At 39.3% G+C, this 16,838-nt stretch overlaps 1 protein-coding gene across 4 annotated transcripts in view; it reads left to right on the top strand.

The window, feature by feature from the left end:
• Positions 1 to 11,427, top strand: part of LOC134173465 (uncharacterized) — a 57,616-nt gene extending 46,189 nt beyond the window's left edge. For 3 of the 4 annotated variants that reach the window (XM_062637461.1, XM_062637460.1, XM_062637459.1), the window contains 4 exons: positions 2,304 to 2,387; positions 3,922 to 4,045; positions 9,772 to 9,862; positions 10,975 to 11,427. In XM_062637461.1, coding sequence (XP_062493445.1) covers positions 2,304 to 2,387; positions 3,922 to 4,045; positions 9,772 to 9,862; positions 10,975 to 11,049 — 374 coding nt within the window. In that variant the 3' untranslated portion in view covers positions 11,050 to 11,427. Of the gene's footprint in view, positions 1 to 2,303; positions 2,388 to 3,002; positions 3,043 to 3,921; positions 4,046 to 9,771; positions 9,863 to 10,974 lie in introns of those variants that run through there. The other variant, XM_062637463.1, reaches the window with a different exon arrangement.
• Positions 11,428 to 16,838: the final 5,411 nt, after the last annotated feature.

The following is a 16,838-nucleotide window of genomic DNA, read 5'->3' as shown; positions in this document are numbered from 1 at the left end:
TTTTCAGCTCTTACATTTATTGCAAATCTGTTGTCACATCAGAATCCTTCTGATACCTGAGAGTTCCCAGGTAGGGAGCAGTGGGGGATTTGCACCATTGAACTGTGCAAGTTTGTTTGGTTTAATAACGGGGTTAGCAAAGGTCCTGGTGTTTTGTTTGTTTTTTTTGCTAAGGTGACTACAATCTTAAATATTGGAGAAACAAAAATCTATTGGGCTTCCCATTGCCTTCTTATCATTGGAGAAAACTTTCAGAGATGCCTGACATCAGTATTTAAGTACTGAATTCTTCAGTCTTTATTCAAGCAAACTGCACTTTTGAGGGACAGCAGAGCTCCTCTGGTTCCTTCTCCTGAGAAGGATCTCTGAACTTTTGCCCTTAGTTGTAAATAGAAACGTTTTCTTTATGTGACTAAATACTTACCTACTTCTGTGGCTTAAGGCCATGGACAGCATGGATGAGAAATAGACAAATGGATTACACTGTAAAAGGAGTAGCTTCTGCTAAAACATTTTCTGTCAGCATTTATTAAGGAGGGAAGTAGTTTCATGGTTATCTCAAGTGTGAGGGACTGTTAGTTGTCTTTGAATAGATAAGAGAAATATGTGAAAATGGATTTCAAAAATGCTGCTGGATGTGGTTCTGGAAGGGTGGAATTTGAATTTACAATTTGCCCTAGCTTTGAAGGGAATTCTTTATGTAGATTTGTTTAAGATGTTTATTAAATGAAAACAATTTCCTGATAAACAGATCATGAAAGATAAATCAATTAGGGTAATAATGAGAACACCAGAACACTGCCTTGAACTGGTTTTGTTTAAAGAGAGGCTGTCAAAGACTGTCTGTGTAAAATGTCTGATGGAGAAAAGACTTCTACAGCTTATACAGTTTAAACATTGTCATACTTTAGCCTTTGAAGAAGGACTGCATTTCTTCTTTAGGGGTGTATTGAATTACTTTATTAAAAATAATGTGATTTCTGTGGTGTATGAAATGTGGTAGTCTTGTCCAAAATTAACAGTGAGCTTTAGCTGGACTTTTTCAGATCCTCTCACAATGGAGACGGTTAATCAAATGTAATATTCCCCAATTAAATAAATACAATCTTTAATACTTTCTGAGATGTTTTATGGCACATTTCTGGTTGAAGTTGTGACAGAGCAGGAAGGCTGTTGCTTCTCTGCTCCAAATGTTCCCCCTACTGGTGTCTGAGAGCAGAGAGATGGAAAAGCAGCTACTTCTGTGCAGAAGGATCAGAAAACGGCAGGAAGGGGTCAGAGAGGAGGGCAGCTGAGGGATGGGAAGTCTGCTACGGGTCAGGACTATAGATGAGTCCTATCAGCAAACAACTGAAACTGGGTGGCAAAGTGAGCACTTCATATCTTGCTTTGGGGAACAGAGATTAAATGGTGACAGCCTACTAATCTTAGTTATTTCAAGAGGTCTGTGCGGTGTAACTTAACCATCAAACCTCACATATAAACTGTTCTGGATTTGGGCAGGAGTGGGTTTGCTTTTTTTGATGTATTGATGTAAATTGATAAAAATACCTTATATGAATTCTGCTCAATGAAACACAACAATCTTTATGTTCCTAAAGGTTTGAAATTCCAATTTCAGACATCAACAAGTTAAAAAATAAGGTTGGCTTCCTGTAGCACATTTATGACCTTTTCTTAGATAATACTAAGATATTTATGAAATTAGTGATTTGAAAAAGAAATCTTGAATTCCTTCTATGTGCCCGAATTAGTAACTGTTATAAGTGGCTGTGAAAGTCAGATACACGTGGTGTCTTGAAAAGGAATTTTAAATTGTGACTGTTCTCTACAGACAGTGTCAGAATAAACAGACCTTACATGATTATCAGGATGGTAGCAACTACATGTGCTTTCCACCTGCACTGGAAGCAGAGAGATTTAAGGGGACAGAAATTGTAACCTAGTCAAGAAATGACAGGAAGCTGCTATGCCTCCTTCAGAGATACCACATTGCTAAGATCAAGATGATTTTTCATATTCAAAGGTGGTGTAAGAGATGATGCCTGGCACAGCATTCAGCTGTAAAAAGATAATAGGGATTTGGGAGATGGAGCAAGAGGGATCAATTTTGTAGTTTTAGCCTTCAGCCTCGCCTCTTCTTCTCTAGATGTTCCTGTGGGAAGAAAGCTTTAGAGAAATGTTTTCAGGAATACTACAAACAATGCAGGAAGTATACACTTAAAATGACAGTTACTACTTCAAAATATACTGTTATTTGCAGCTATGTATGTATTAAATGTATTCATTTTTATGTTGTATAGATCTGCCAAGTGGTCCACATACTTACCGCTTAGAAGATCTTGCCTATACTAGAAGTGGAGACAAAGGCAACTCTGCAAACATAGGTATTTTTCTTGCTTTCTGAACTGATGTAAGATTTTCACATAAGTTTCAGTATCAAGTGCTGTTCTTTTGTAAATCTCTCGCGTCACTTGATTTTTGTGGGGTGTTTTTAATTGTCTCTGCTGAAACAACAAATAGATATAAAACAAGGGTTTTTGTAACGAAATATCGGTAGTTTTATGTTCAGCGGCTGTTGAAATCTGAGGTGCTAAGAAATAATACTTGAATGTCATGAAAAAAAATACATGCAAAGAAAAATCTTTGTTTAGGGCTGAAAAGTAAAGAAATGAAGTTAAAAAATGCCTTTTTAAGGTTTCCTTTACATGTCAGTTGCTACTCCTTCATGGATATGTTGCATCATGTAGTCTCTTGGTTGTTCGATCGTTTGTAATTTCCGTACATGAATTTTGTGACATATATATGGCTAAAATACCAACAGTGTTTGGAAATACCAGTTGTTCTTGCATGTAAGAGAGTGGTTTTATTATACTGTTAATCCAAATGGTTTATTTAAGTGTGCATCTCTCTACCTTGATATGCTGCTTCTTGCATTGTTTAATAATTCCTTCTGTTCCTTACTTCTGCATGCAACAATTGGCTCTCTTACTTGTTGGAAGATGAGAGCGTGTGGTGTTCAAAGCTCAGTATGAATTAAAGGTGCGTTTGGGGTTTGATTTGCTGTCATGCTAAAAATGATGAATTTTATTCATTTATATTTAGGGATATAGTTTTCTTCTTCTTGTTTGTGAAACTGTTTTTTGGGTTGAATGAAGGAATTATTATTGTTTATTGTTATTAATTATTATTAATAATTTCCTTTTTTCTTTTTCTTTACTCATGGTTGGCCACTGTTGCAATATAGCGTTGCCAGATTGTGAATGATGCATAGCTAATAGCCTTCCTCAGATATAAAGACACTACTGCTTTATTAAGGAACAGCAATAACAACAACAAACTTGACCTTGAAGATTAATTTGGCTTCAAAGTCCACAGAGAAAAAGATTCTTGTGACACCAGTCTGCTTTCCTGATCCTGCTGTGGAGCCTCCGCTTCAGCATAAAGTTAACCTGAAGTTTATGAAAGCTATTTACAGCAATAAAAATGTAACTTCTCACACATCAGGATTTCATGCTTAGGAGAAGGGCAAGGACCAAACCTTCAGTCACTGATGGTGCCTTGTTATGGTTAATTGCAATTACTTGTCAAAGTCTTGCAAACCATTTAGTGGAAGAGAACTGCCTGTGGGTTGTTTTTTGTGATGTCATTGTTCTTCAGGTGTCTTTTCAGTGGAAGGAACCGCAGCCAGAAAAAGTCCAACAGTCACAGTGTGGGAGCATTCTTTCATGTCATGCTCCACACTACCTCTACGGGTAGAGGGAAAACTGTCATACTGTTGTGTTTTATTCAAGAGCTCATTAAAAAGGATCCATATGTACAATTTCAGTTAAAAGGAGGATCACAGATCAGTTTTGAAAGCATAAATACAAATTGGTTTTAACATCCCCTATTCTAACTAACACCAGTTATACCCAACAGGTGTGATAGCACGGCATCCCCTCTACTATCCATACCTAAAGAAAACTTTAACTGCTGAAGCCCTGGAGAACTACTTCCAACACCTTTTTGAGCAAGAAAAACCTGAAGAAGAGCTAGTAACGAGGTGAGTAGTTTGTTAGCATAAATAGTGCAAACACAGGTACTGTCTTCAGTATTTTTTCTTTGCCTTTTCAAATAGTAACTTAAACTATAGTCATTAAAAAAGGAACACAAGCTTGGGCCTCTCCTGAAACTGGACAAAGGCAGTTTAGTGAAGGTATTTAAATTCCCAGAATTAACATACTAGTGCTGGGGCTATTTCTTTGTTCTGTTCCAGTACAGAATGTCTCTACCAGATAAAAATAACTTAATGTCCTCTGAGAAATTTAACTTTCCATTGTTCCTTAACCATTTTGAGACTGCAGGAGCCTTAGTAACTGAAGTTTCCCAAGACTCAGCCACTGCAGAACTGGCAGCTTGAAATCCCCAAAATGCTACCACAGCCATCAGACACATGAAGTTCACTTACTTGAGAGAAAGTATTCCTTTGAGTACCACACTCTGACCCATTTTTTTGCCATGCATACCAAGCCAGAATTTAACAGAAGAAACGCCAAATGCACAGCTAATTTCCCTGTTTAAAATATGAAAGAGAATACATTGCAAACAGGACACTTGTACATTGTACTCACCTACACAAGAATATTGTCTGCCAGCAGACAGCATATGTAACATTTTTGGTTTCCTGATATATTCACCTGATGCTCAGGGTCCTTCCTGAGCAAATGAGACATACACTGTTATTCTAGGATGTTGTAGGATAATAGGACTCATTCTCCTAAGGATGTCCAGTAAAACAGTCAACAGATTTTAAATCTTTTCCTGTTAAAAAAAATTCAAAAGCTTAATACTGCAACAAACCATTTAGTCTTCTAAAATATGTTTTGATAACAAAGTCAGTTATTCTGCAGATGTGGAGATTCTGCCAAAATCATATTTTTCCATTGATAGTGGATAAACTGTTAAATGTTCTTTTGCTTATTCAAAGAGCTTGAGTTGGAGGGGTGCACCTCAGAGCTCAGAGAGAGCTCTGAGTTGTTTTAAGTGCTGTTCTTTGTCTTTATAAGCGGCTCAGTGCAGATCTCACCCACTGTTTCGTAAGTGCTAACAAATCTATGTGTCTGATAAATTGTGATTCAGAGGAAATTCAATTACATTTCTCAGTAACAGAGAAGGGAAGAGATCAAAAATGTCAAGCCTCTTAATGATACTTCTAGAAATTGATTCATTGTTGTTCCTTAATGCTGTTTATGTTCATAAATAAAAGTTTAAGTTTGCTGTGTCTGGATGAAGCCAATTTATTTTGATTAATTAGATTATCTGTTCCTGGGTTTGGCTTCCTTTAATGATGTGATAATGGAGCTCTGTGAGTGAATTTAAAAACTACTAGGGAAAAAGAGTAAATCCTTTTGTGGAAAAATTTAGGATTATAAGGATTATGCTCATGTGCTTCAGATTGTATAGTTTCTTTTTAAATTACTTTTTTATATTTTAGCTTTAATTGTCATAAAAAGAGCTGTCTTACTCTTTCATTTTCCTTCATTTCTTTTATTTAAATTGAGTGGTTAAGAAATATATATTGGTTTTGCTACTAAAACCATACCAGCCATGGCTCTGCCTCACTACAGAACCAGTTGCCTTTCGTTGTTTCTCATTAAAACTGTTAAATAGGTGTACTGAACAGATAAAAGGTGGGATTATTTTGATAGAGAACAGTGAAAGCTCCTAAACTTCCAGATTTTCAGGTAACATAGTAACAAAAGGTGATCTTTCAACCCACTCACCCCCATACCCTAAAACCCCAAACCTATGCGATTGCTCCCCACCCTGTGTAGAGTGCATTTGTAAAAGATCTGATAATCTTAAAATATGGAATAAGAAACTTTTAATATAGTGATATTAGGTTAGTCATTTAAGAAGGGTAGTAAAAATATCCTCTGAGAATTTGCTGGCTTCATCTTCTGAAATATTATTATCTTTATGTTTTGAGCATCCCATTGCTCAGAAATAAAAATGACAGATAATTTCTTCTTATGGGATATTTTTACTAAGAGCTGAAGAACAAGAAATGAGGATACTGTGCTTCTAGAATGCTTTTTTTTTTTTTTCTTTTAGAGTATATTTATTACTGGGGAGTAAAAATACCTTTCTGTAGTATATCTCATATGGAAACACCTCTTTAAGCCTATGGACTCAGTTCCTGCTTTCCTCTGATGGAAGGAATTCTATCTTTTCCTTGGTTTAAATGACATTACTATTTCTATGCATTTTAACAGGAAGTTCACAGGGAAACCTGACTTCTTTGAATATGTACAGACAGCACTTTAAAGGAAGTAGTTAAGTAGACACCCCATTGTGCATAAGAGTTCAGCTAGAACAGTGAATTTTCCTTGTTTTACTGGTTCCTGTCACAGACTTGGTATTCTTTGAAGGATTTATTTGTTTTCTGTGCTTTTTAAAAGGAGCTCTTAAAAATTTTGATTGAATTGTACAACTGGATAGTATTTTCTTCCTTTAGATCTCAGTTAATTAAGTTGTTAAATTGTACTGGGTAAATGCATGTCAACAGTTTGGTTAATGTATTGTTGCTGCTTAAGACTGTTAGGATGGTTATAGTGGTTTTTCTTTTTTTTATTGTGGGAGTGTATTTATTGTGAAGAAATATTTTGGATGCTCAGATTCTTCAACCAGGACTTAAAATACTGAAAATGCTGATCTTTTTATATAATTCTGTAATCCTAGTTTTTAGCTAGAGTATCTTACTGTAAATATTTCCTCCAAGTACTTGAAGTGCATGTGCCATTCTGACGTTCAAAATGAAGATCTGTTGCTTGTGTTACATACTCCCTTTGCCAGAATGACTGCAGAAAGTGAAATGAAATTTTTCCACTCTTTCATGTGCTTCTGCTGTTGTACACTCTTCAGTTTCTCTCATGATTTGTTTAAATGATAGATTTTCATGAAGCTTCTTTTGAGAGCTGAGGTATTAATTTCTGTAATACGTATTCCATAAGTCAAGTTCTTGTGGAGAGATCTGCCAGTTGTCAGATTGCTTGCTGCCTGGAAGTCTTCACTAGCTTTTCAGAGTAAAATTTACAGTATAGTATAGTAATACAATATAGACCTGTAGTTTTCATAGTATATGGTTATTGGTAATTTGTATCAAGTTTCTCGGTTGAAAATTTTGTGGGGTTCTCCGATCCTGCTATGTAGTTGATTATGCTGTTACATTTAGCAAATTATGTAGATGACTTATTGTGGAAATTGCTTTATTCCTTGTATTCCTGTTGTCTAGTAGAGCACTGTTAGATTAATCAAACTTTCCTGCCTTCTGACTGGATTTGCCTTTAAGCATGCATGATAGTGTTTCCTGTCAACTAGTTCTGAAGGAAGGTCAGCCGAATGCTAACACCAGTTTTCCTCTTAATAACTAACAATTATAATGCTAGAGTGTGGTAGTGTTGGGGGTTGGAGTGGCTGCAGTGCGTGTCGCCACAGTTGGAGTACTGGTGTTCAAAACCCTTAAAATTCTCAAACACTGTAGCAAACAAACAGGGTAAAATTCTCAAACACTGTAATCAGCCTGGAGGAGAACAAAGAGGTCAGAAAGAAGGAAAATGTAGGAAGATGTGTGTCCCGTCCCCCCCCCATAGGCTGGATCTCCGAGGAAAAAAGGCAAAAGGTGTAATTACTAGCAGTTCCCAATAGATGACTCCTGAAGTACAGCGGTGACGGCTGTGCTAACTACACATACCGGATTAGTTTCACGGCCAGCAATTCTATCATATTATAAACCCAGTGTTACAAAGTACAGCAGAATGATAATCTTAGGCCAGGCCCAAGGATAATAAACACCACTGCAGGGAATGCATGCTGCAAGTAAGGTATTACGTAATGCAACAGCTCTTGAGAGCAAGTAAATCAGCACTGTGAGCAGTGACTATTAAACCAATACAGTGAATGTTTATAATGTTTTGACACACTCTGGTCGGATCTGTCATTATTTCAGCCCTTTGTCCCCCACATTGGGTACCAAAAAGGACTGTCGTGATAAGTGATGCACAGTTGCTCACCACTCACTGACGTACACTCAGCCCAACCCGAGCAGCAATTGGTCCCTTTTGGGTGACTCCCCCCTAGTTTATGTACTGGGCATGACATGCTGTGGTATGGAATACCCCTTTGGCTAGTTTGGGTCAGGTGTCCTGTCTCTGCTTCCTCCTGGCTTCTTGTGCCCCTCCTCACTGGCAGAGCATGAGAGACTGAACAGTCCTTGATCAGAGCAAGCATTACTTAGCAACACCTAAAACATGGGTGTGTTATCAGTGTTATTCTCAGACTGAAACACAACACTGCACTAGCTACATGGAAGAAAATTAACTCCATCCCAGTTAAAACCAGGACATAATGAAAGAGTACAAGGAACAGTGAAAACAGTGTCTTGCCTAGCAGATAGGTGCAGACATTCCACAACTACTGTTTGCAAGAGCATAGTGAGAACCTGAAGTGTTTGGAGGAATCGTGTCCTTCCAGGAGAGGTTTAGGTCATATGCCCAAGATACAAGGGTGGTGAATATCAGAAAGCCATAATTTTTACAATGGTAAAAAGGAGCTGAAAAAGATTAAACTCAGAATGACAAAATCAGCAGTACAAGACCACTGCAAGAATCCCAGCTATTTCAGAGAGCAGGTTTGAAGGGATCCATCTTAAACTGATGAAGATCAGATAGATGACTAAAGAAAAATAGGTGGTGGTGGAGGAAGTGGGATTCAAATTGCAGCAGTCACACCTCTGGAGACAGAGCAAGAATTGGATATAATCTTTCTCAGTTGTTCTTCATGTCACGTTCTGATTAAATCCTTTTCCTATGGAAAAAAAAAGGAAAGCTATCAAGTCCTTAGACAAAGAAAATACTGGAGGAAAGCAAAGCCAAAGAAAATAATACAAGGAAGATGACGAAACACTGAAAATCTGTGCAAATGGAAATATGCTGTAGATCTATTTATAGAATTTGAAACAACTTTGTTAGGAAACCGCAGAGCCATTTTTCCAACTTCTGTGAAAGTTTCCAAATTGGAAATGCACCAGTCAAAAGCAAGGATGGAAAAATGCTTAGAGTGGCAATGGAACAGAAAAACAGGTCTGTAACATTGAAATAAAATTTTATCTGAGCAAAGTACATGGCTGCAAGAAAGCGTTGAAGTGTACCTGTACTTTTCATTTGCTATTATCTGTAGTTAAGGGTTCGATCTAGTGACTCATAGTTATTTCTCAGTAATAAAGAGGACGCATTATCAAGGAGCTGGCAGCCTTTGTTAGCAAAAGCGAGTTCCAGGAATTAAGTAATGGTACTTTTCAGTACAGAACTAGAAAATATTAAAAATATTTCTATCTGGCCACTGTGTTCTCTGAGTTCATATTGGATCTTGAACCTCTTGTCTACGGAGCTTTCTATATGGGCTTCAACTCTAGGGGGTGGGTGGGGGGCTGCTGGTGAAGAAGAAAGGGACCTCATGACAGATGAAGGAGTTCTGAACTTGAATAAGAGGAGAATTATTACTTTATGGTACTACTGTAAAACTATTACGGACTGTTGATTTGGAGTAAGGAGAAGGAACAAGAAGGCAGGGAAGATGATGGGTTCATTTTCGTTTAACTTTTAGGCTTGACTCAGTAGTGGGGTGCCATCAGTAGCGTGAAATTTTTGCATGCTGTCTTTTGCTTGGTGATCTGTGCAAGTGTTTCTTACAAAATCTCCTGAGAAACAATGTGTGGATTTTATTTTACAGATATGAGTTGCCAGGAATCCATGGATTAAATTTTGTTCTGAAGAATTCCCTTGGTGGTGGTGGCATAGCATCCCTAAGAAGTGACCCACAGGCATGTATCAAAGCATTGATTTTAATGTCATTATCTTTAATATCTGTGTATTAAACAGTCTCTTTGTAACCAACTTTTGGGCTGGAACTGTTAAGCTTTTGGCTTTTACTCTTTAGTTCCTTTTAATTTCCTGTTTATATACGTTATCTACGTATGTTGTTTTCAAACCGTAAAAGAATTAGGGAAGTAGAAAGTCATTTAGAGTATTTGGTGAAAAGGACGTGTACAAGGAACTATTCAGTGTCTTTGAATCAGTTAAGCTTTTTATGGTGTGCTGATGGTGCTTAGATGCACCAGCAAAATTAGTTTCTCAGAAAAGGCTGTCTTGTTCTGGAGAATGCAGAATTACTAGACAATTCTGATTAAATGTTTCCAAGTGTATACAGGAGCCATTAACTGTACAAGAGCTCCTCGAGCTTAGCCTGTATAGTTAAACCACTGATAATTAATATAAATGTGAAAGATAAAAGTAGTTGGATAGGTGATCTCTTTTGTTGATGATACGTCAATGCGAAACTATATATTTTTGCAAGCGTACAATTTCAGTGTTAAATATTTGAAATATCTAAACCTGAAGATGAGAGCTCTTAATGAGGCAATCCTGTGGCTACAGCAAAGCACAGTTCTGCCACCATAGGCTGAGAAATGCTTATGTCCACAAATAAGTTCAGCATAGTCAAGACAACTGTTCACAAAATAAGCTGATGCTATGTATGAATCATATAGCAGAACTGAACCCCAAATAAATTGATTTTAGTACTAGGTACCAAGTAAGTTGAAGAAACCATTCAGTCTGTTCAGGTTTAGATGCTTGAAAATTCAGCTGTATAGTTCTTATTAGGTATACTGATTCACAAGTGAGAAATCCAAACTTCTATTTATCTTTTCCATTTATTTGGCTAACCTACAATCCAAGGCTTGAAAAAACTCACCCAAAATTTATGTAAAAGTATATTTAGAGATAAGTATTCATAAAACCTACAAAGCATACTGAATTCTCACCCTGACTATAGGAAAAATACCTTACTAAACTATTTATAGGAATTTAATTTACAGAGGTGGTATATTTAAGATAGTAAAATGAAATGTTGGTTTTGTTCTTTTTCTTACAGGGCAAAGCACTTGGACAGATGCTGTTGGATTTTCAGATTAAAAATGTTCCTGATTTAAAATCACTGATAGAGTAACAGGTGTTTAATACATATGCTTTTAACACTGAGTGGTATCAAAATGTTACAAACAAGAACTGGCTTCTTGAGATACTCTTTTTTCTTAAAGAGTAGAAATTAGTGACAGTTATCTCTCAGAGGCTTAGCTATATGGCACAGATTAGCAAATGTTTTGAGCAATACAAGGCTAATAGCTTTGTCCTTGACTGATAACATTTCCCTTCCAGATAATACATTGGATGAAGAATTAATTTATTTTCTGTAAAAAAGAATTAATTAAATTGCAACATAACATTTAATAATAAGATGAACTTTGTTCAAAGATGGAAATTACATCCTGTTCAGTCCATTTCCCTTTTCCTTCTGTCAGTCTTTATTTGAAAATTAAATGGACTGATCTAGCTATTCTGTGCACAGAATGAGGCTGGATAACCTGCTGTGCATTGCTGCAGAGTCAGCATGGTCTGGTACTGGGGAGCAGCTTTCCCTGTGGGGCAGTAAAGGAAAGTTATAATTGCTGTTGTTGTACAGTGACTGGTAGTAAATGCTGACCTTTGATGGTGATCCACCAAACTTCCAGCACTTTGTCCAGCTAATGACAGGGTTCATTATTATATTTTACAACATCTCTTACTAGTTAATCTGTCGATTGAAAGCACTGACTGTTAAGAAATTGCAGATCTTAGTGTGGGATTAAATCTGAAGATGAGAATTAAGACCTTGTGCCCACTGTAGGAGAGGAACTGGTTCGAGACCATCTTAAAAATCTGAATGCACACAAGTCCATGGGACCTGATAAGATCCATCTGCAGGTCCTGAAGGAGCTGGCAAATGAAGTTGCTAAGCCATTGTCCACCATATTTGAAAAACCATGGCAGTCAGGTGAAGTTCCCGGTGACTGGAAAAAGGGAAATATAACCCCCATTGTCAAGAAGGGGAAAATGGATGACCCAGGGAATTACAGACCAGTCAGTCTCACCGCTGTGCCTGGCAAAATCTTGGAGCAGATTCTCCTGGATGGCATGCTAAGGCACATGAAAAACAACAAGGTGCTTGGTGACAGCCAGCATGGCTTCACTAAGGGGAAATCCTGCCTGACCAATTTGGTGGCCTTCTGTGATGGGGCTACAGAACTGATGGACAGGGGTAGAGCAGTTGATGTCATCTACCTGGACTTGTGCAAAGTGTTCGACACTGTCCCACACGACATCCTTGTCTCTAAATTGGAGAGACATCAATTGGATGGATGGACCACTGGGTTGATAAAGATCTGGCTGGATGGCCACACACAGAGTTGTGGTCAATGGCTCAATGTCCAGCTGGAGACCAGTAACGAGTGGTGTCCCTCAGGGATCAGTGTTGGGACCGGTCTTGTTCAACATCTTTGTTGCTGACATGGACAGTGGGATTGAGTGTGCATTCAGCAAGTTTGCCGATGACACCAAGCTCTGTGGTTCGGTTGATACGCTGGAGGGAAGGAAAGCCATCCAGAGGGACCTCAACACGCTTGTGAGGTGGGCTGATGCCAACCTCATGAAGTTTAACCATGACAAGTGCAAGGTCCTACACCTGGGTTGTAGCAATCCCAGGCACAGCTGCAGGTTGGGCAGAGAAGAGATTCAGAGCAGCCCTGCAGAGAAGGACTTGGGGGTGTTGGTTGATGAGAAAATGAACATGAGCCAGCTTCAGTGTGTTCTCACAGCCCGGAAAGCCAACCGTATCCTGGGCTGCATCAAAAGGAGAGTGACCAGCAGGTTGAAGGAGGTGATCCTGCCCCTCTACTCTGCTCTTGTGAGACCTCACCTGGAGTATTGTGTGCAGTTCTGGTGTCCTCAGCATAAAAAGGACATGGAACTGTTGGAACAAGTCCAGAGGAGGACCATGAGGATGATCAGGGGGCTGGAGCACCTCCCATATGAAGACAGGCTGAGGAAGTTGGGGCTGTTCAGCCTGGAGAAGAGAAGGCTGCGTGGAGACCTCATATCATACTTCCTGGGACAGTATCAGGGTGGAAGTTCTGGCCTGACAACGGTGTGTATTTCTTCTGCAGAAGCCACAGAAATATTACTCCACATGTTCAGGTGTTATGTATTCAGAAATCAGATTTTCCTTTATTTTGGGGAGACTATTAATTGTTAGTGCTGACAAATGAGATAAAATTATGAAAAATATTTTAAATTGTCACCAAAATACCTGTTGTTCCTAAATCTGTTTGTGCTACCCCTAATACTAATTTCCTAGCCGCCTGATTGCTAATGAGGACTATACAATGAATTATTCCCACCTTTTCTGTGGTTTTGTTCATTTGCATTGAAGACATCATAAATTAATGCTTTATCCAACTAAACATACTATTCTCTTAGTGAGTCATAAGTACGATCTATGTATACAGTATGATTCTGTCTAGTTGTAAACATGAGTCATTTCATTGCAGAAAAATATCCAGCTTAATAACCAGCATGCTGGTTTTATGTTTACAGTCCTTGTTTGTTAGAAAATTCTTGTTAATAATGTGGAATCCTAACAAAACAGACAAAGGTATTGAGAGGAAATGAAAAACTGGTAGACTTCAGTAGCAAGGATATCCTACAAGGATAAAAAGGCTACAGTAAGTACTTGCAGTTCACTCAATATGCTGCTAAAGTGACTCTGTAAACGTGTATGCAATCATTTCTGAATAAAAGTGAACATTTATAACGAACAGATTTGTTGCAGTCATTTATGTTGTTTCTTCTACTGGAAGAAGAGATACTTAGTTCAAAGGTTCTTTGTTCTGGGGTGGTTTCATTTGCCTGCAGTTTCATGCATTGTCTTGCTAGGTCCCTTCTCCCTTCAGGTTTTATCTGTTCTGTCCCTGGTCTTTGTTAAATACAAAACCTGAAAAAGTAAGTGATACTCTTTTCTGGAGAGCTGGTCATTTACAGCTCTACAATGGAAGCAGCAATTAGCTGAAAAGAATGGTACAGTGTTCAAATGGGTTGGATATGGGAATACAAAGGAGTTATTTTATCTCTGGAATTGCCCTTTTGGATGCTGTGAGACCATCCCTCACAAACATGCTTTCTGTCCCATTATTTCTTTCAGTGCAGCAGCTTAAACCAAGCGGGCATTGCTTTTCAGATACTTTTCTTGCAAATCACAGCCTCCAAAAATCCATATCCAAGGATTTTATTCTCCTTGACCTCCTTAACATGTTTTGAATTCATGAACCTACACTTGTTCCAGCAATCCCAGCTGACCTGAAAGCTGGTTAAAGCTGCACTTGTTTCTTAATCTACAGTAGAGGCTGAGGAATTGAGAAAGGTTTGGTAAAACATACATTGTGCTCGAACACGAGTGTGTACGCAGGCAGCATAGGTTTGACCTCAGTCACTTAAAAGCGTCTTGCCTGCTTGTTAAACTAAGGCTGTTCCTCACATGGATGAGAATTTACCCTTTCAGTTTCCTTCTTTCCTGCTTTTTCTCTGCTGCATTAGCTGTGAGGGCAGGATGGAGATCATAGTGCCTAGTGTATAAAACAAGGTTCTATATAATATAAGTTTCAGTGCTTACATCTCTTATGTGGGATGTTTTTGTGCTGTAGCTCATCCACTCTACAAAACAAAGGCTGAATTCTCTTACCTCTCACAGCTTTCTTTTTGCATCTCACCTAACTCTTCAAAATAAATCATGGAGTTTATCATTATAAGTATTCTATAGCAGCTAACAGTCCAAGCAAATACTTTGCCAATGTTTGCTCTTTAATATTTCAAAGTGATTTTCCCACTGCAATTTGTGTGTTAAAGGTACAAAACTTATTATACAAAAGTGACTCAAGATAAAGGATGTGCCAGGCAAAAGTGTATTTTCAGTTTAGCCAGCTCCAGTGAAGCCATTTTCCCACTAGAATAGGAGGGACCAGAGCAGAGGAAAAATAACTGTAAGTATACCTTTCAGATTTCACTTTGCATCATGGCAGTTTGAAAGTAATAGGACTGCAGCCCTTAAGGTTTGAAAGCAGAAAGTGTTGTGTTGCATGTTGCCATTCAGGAATCTGAATGGCTTCATTCAGAAATGACTTGATGCTGTTTGAAGTGCTTTTCAGTCAGGGATGCTCACAACCATTATGAGGTACCGGTGAGGCAGTATCTGAGTGGATTTCCCTTAGTGGAGATGTGTGTTGGCTGGAGAAGTGAGGCTGTTCTGGAGACGTGTCTGCTGCCCCTAACGCTTGTTCTGTCTGAGCCTGAAAGTAAGTGAGTAGTCATGGGGGAGGGAGAGGAGGGTCTTTAGTGCCTCGGGTATGAGGAAATTACACTGCAGAACTGTCACAGCTCTCGCCTTAGTCCTTTGAAACCCTCCCATGTAGTAAGTCTCCTCCTCCTGGCAATTCCTCTTCTTTGGTTTCATCCTGATTTCCTTTCCGGATTTACTTGAAATGGACCCTAGTGGTTTTGGGATTAAAGCTAGCTGGCATTAAGAAGGCAAACAAAGGATGCCTCAGAGTAAAAGATGCCATTGGGAACTGTCTGTGTTTGCCAGGAGTTCAGCCGAATTCCTCTACCTTCCTTTGGGCTGAGGAGAGAAATCTGAACTGTAGGACTGAAGCATCTCTTAGCACCAAATTCAGCAACGCTCATCCAGGCATTCCCTTGGGGGGAGTGTGTGGAGATGGCAGCCCAGGGCAGGACCAGTGCTCATCCCTGCAGGAAGGAGACGGGAACCTTTCTGTGCCAGGACTTTCTGTGGAGGCTTTGATAACCTTCTGGCTGTGGCACAATGCTCCAGTGCTGTGACCATCGCCAGATGGGTGAGACCTGTTACCATGATGAGGGGGTTTAATCTTTTTCCCCTGTCCCTTAAAAATATGCACTAATTTAAAATGAGAAAAGCTCCCCTCCCCCCCCCCGTTTTTATTTACTAGTAGCAAAAGCTTCAAACCTTCCAAATACATTTAAACATCTTGATTCTGAATGAAAGAAGCTCTCCCAATTATGCAATTATGCAGGCTGGTGGCTAATGCTCAGGGCTCTTGTCAGCATCACAAGCCACATCTATGTAGTATTTTCTCTTTCGTAAGTGACACAATTTGAAGTAGGGGGTTTGACTGAGGTGAGCCTCTGTTGCATAAAAACTTGGCTGAGACTCTCCAAAGAAAATCCCAAATGCCTGATTGCTCTGGTGAGAGGTGCTGGGGCTCTGGGCTGTAATCAACGACCAAAGAAGAGGCTGGTCTCTCTCATAGCAGATGAAACAAGGTGAGGATGCCCTTCAGTTCTCTGAGAAGCTGCTCTCTGCTGCAAGCAGAAGGAAACAGGAGGGCAACACCAGCCACGGGGTTTTGTTGGCAAGCAGTGAGGTAACCCACTTGCCTGAAATACTGTATTCACAAAGGTGTGTAAAGCTTGCTTTGGGTCATTAATAAGCCTCATTTTCCCTGTGCACAAGATCCAGCCTGAAACCTTGGTTCGGTATCTATGGTAGTAGGAAGCTCTCACCCACTGGATCCTTCACATCCACTTTGCCTTTCTGCTCACACCAGAGCTGTTCCCTGATGGAAAGGAAAAGGGATGAAGAACCTTTCCTCTTCCTTTTCTAGTATGACCGAAGGGGGTCTACAGCTCGACAGCGGTCTAGACACCTCGTTCGTGATCCACAGACTCTCTGGTTGAAAGTCACAGAGGAGAGAAAAATGACTTGGTGTTCCAATAGGGTTGGCCTGGGGAGAGGCACAGGCACAGGCTCTTCCACACCAGCGCTCTTCTCGCTGCCTGTTTCCGTACTTGGCACCGCGTGTCTTGCCTTGCCTGCCCGCCGGCGAGCAGACC

The sequence above is a fragment of the Pezoporus occidentalis genome, unplaced genomic scaffold (assembly GCF_034315485.1).
Source record: "Pezoporus occidentalis ecotype Australia unplaced genomic scaffold, CSIRO_AGI_Poc_V1 ctg53, whole genome shotgun sequence".
In the NCBI taxonomy this organism is placed as follows: Eukaryota; Metazoa; Chordata; class Aves; order Psittaciformes; family Psittacidae; genus Pezoporus; species Pezoporus occidentalis.
This window is presented reverse-complemented; position numbering and strand designations above follow the sequence as displayed.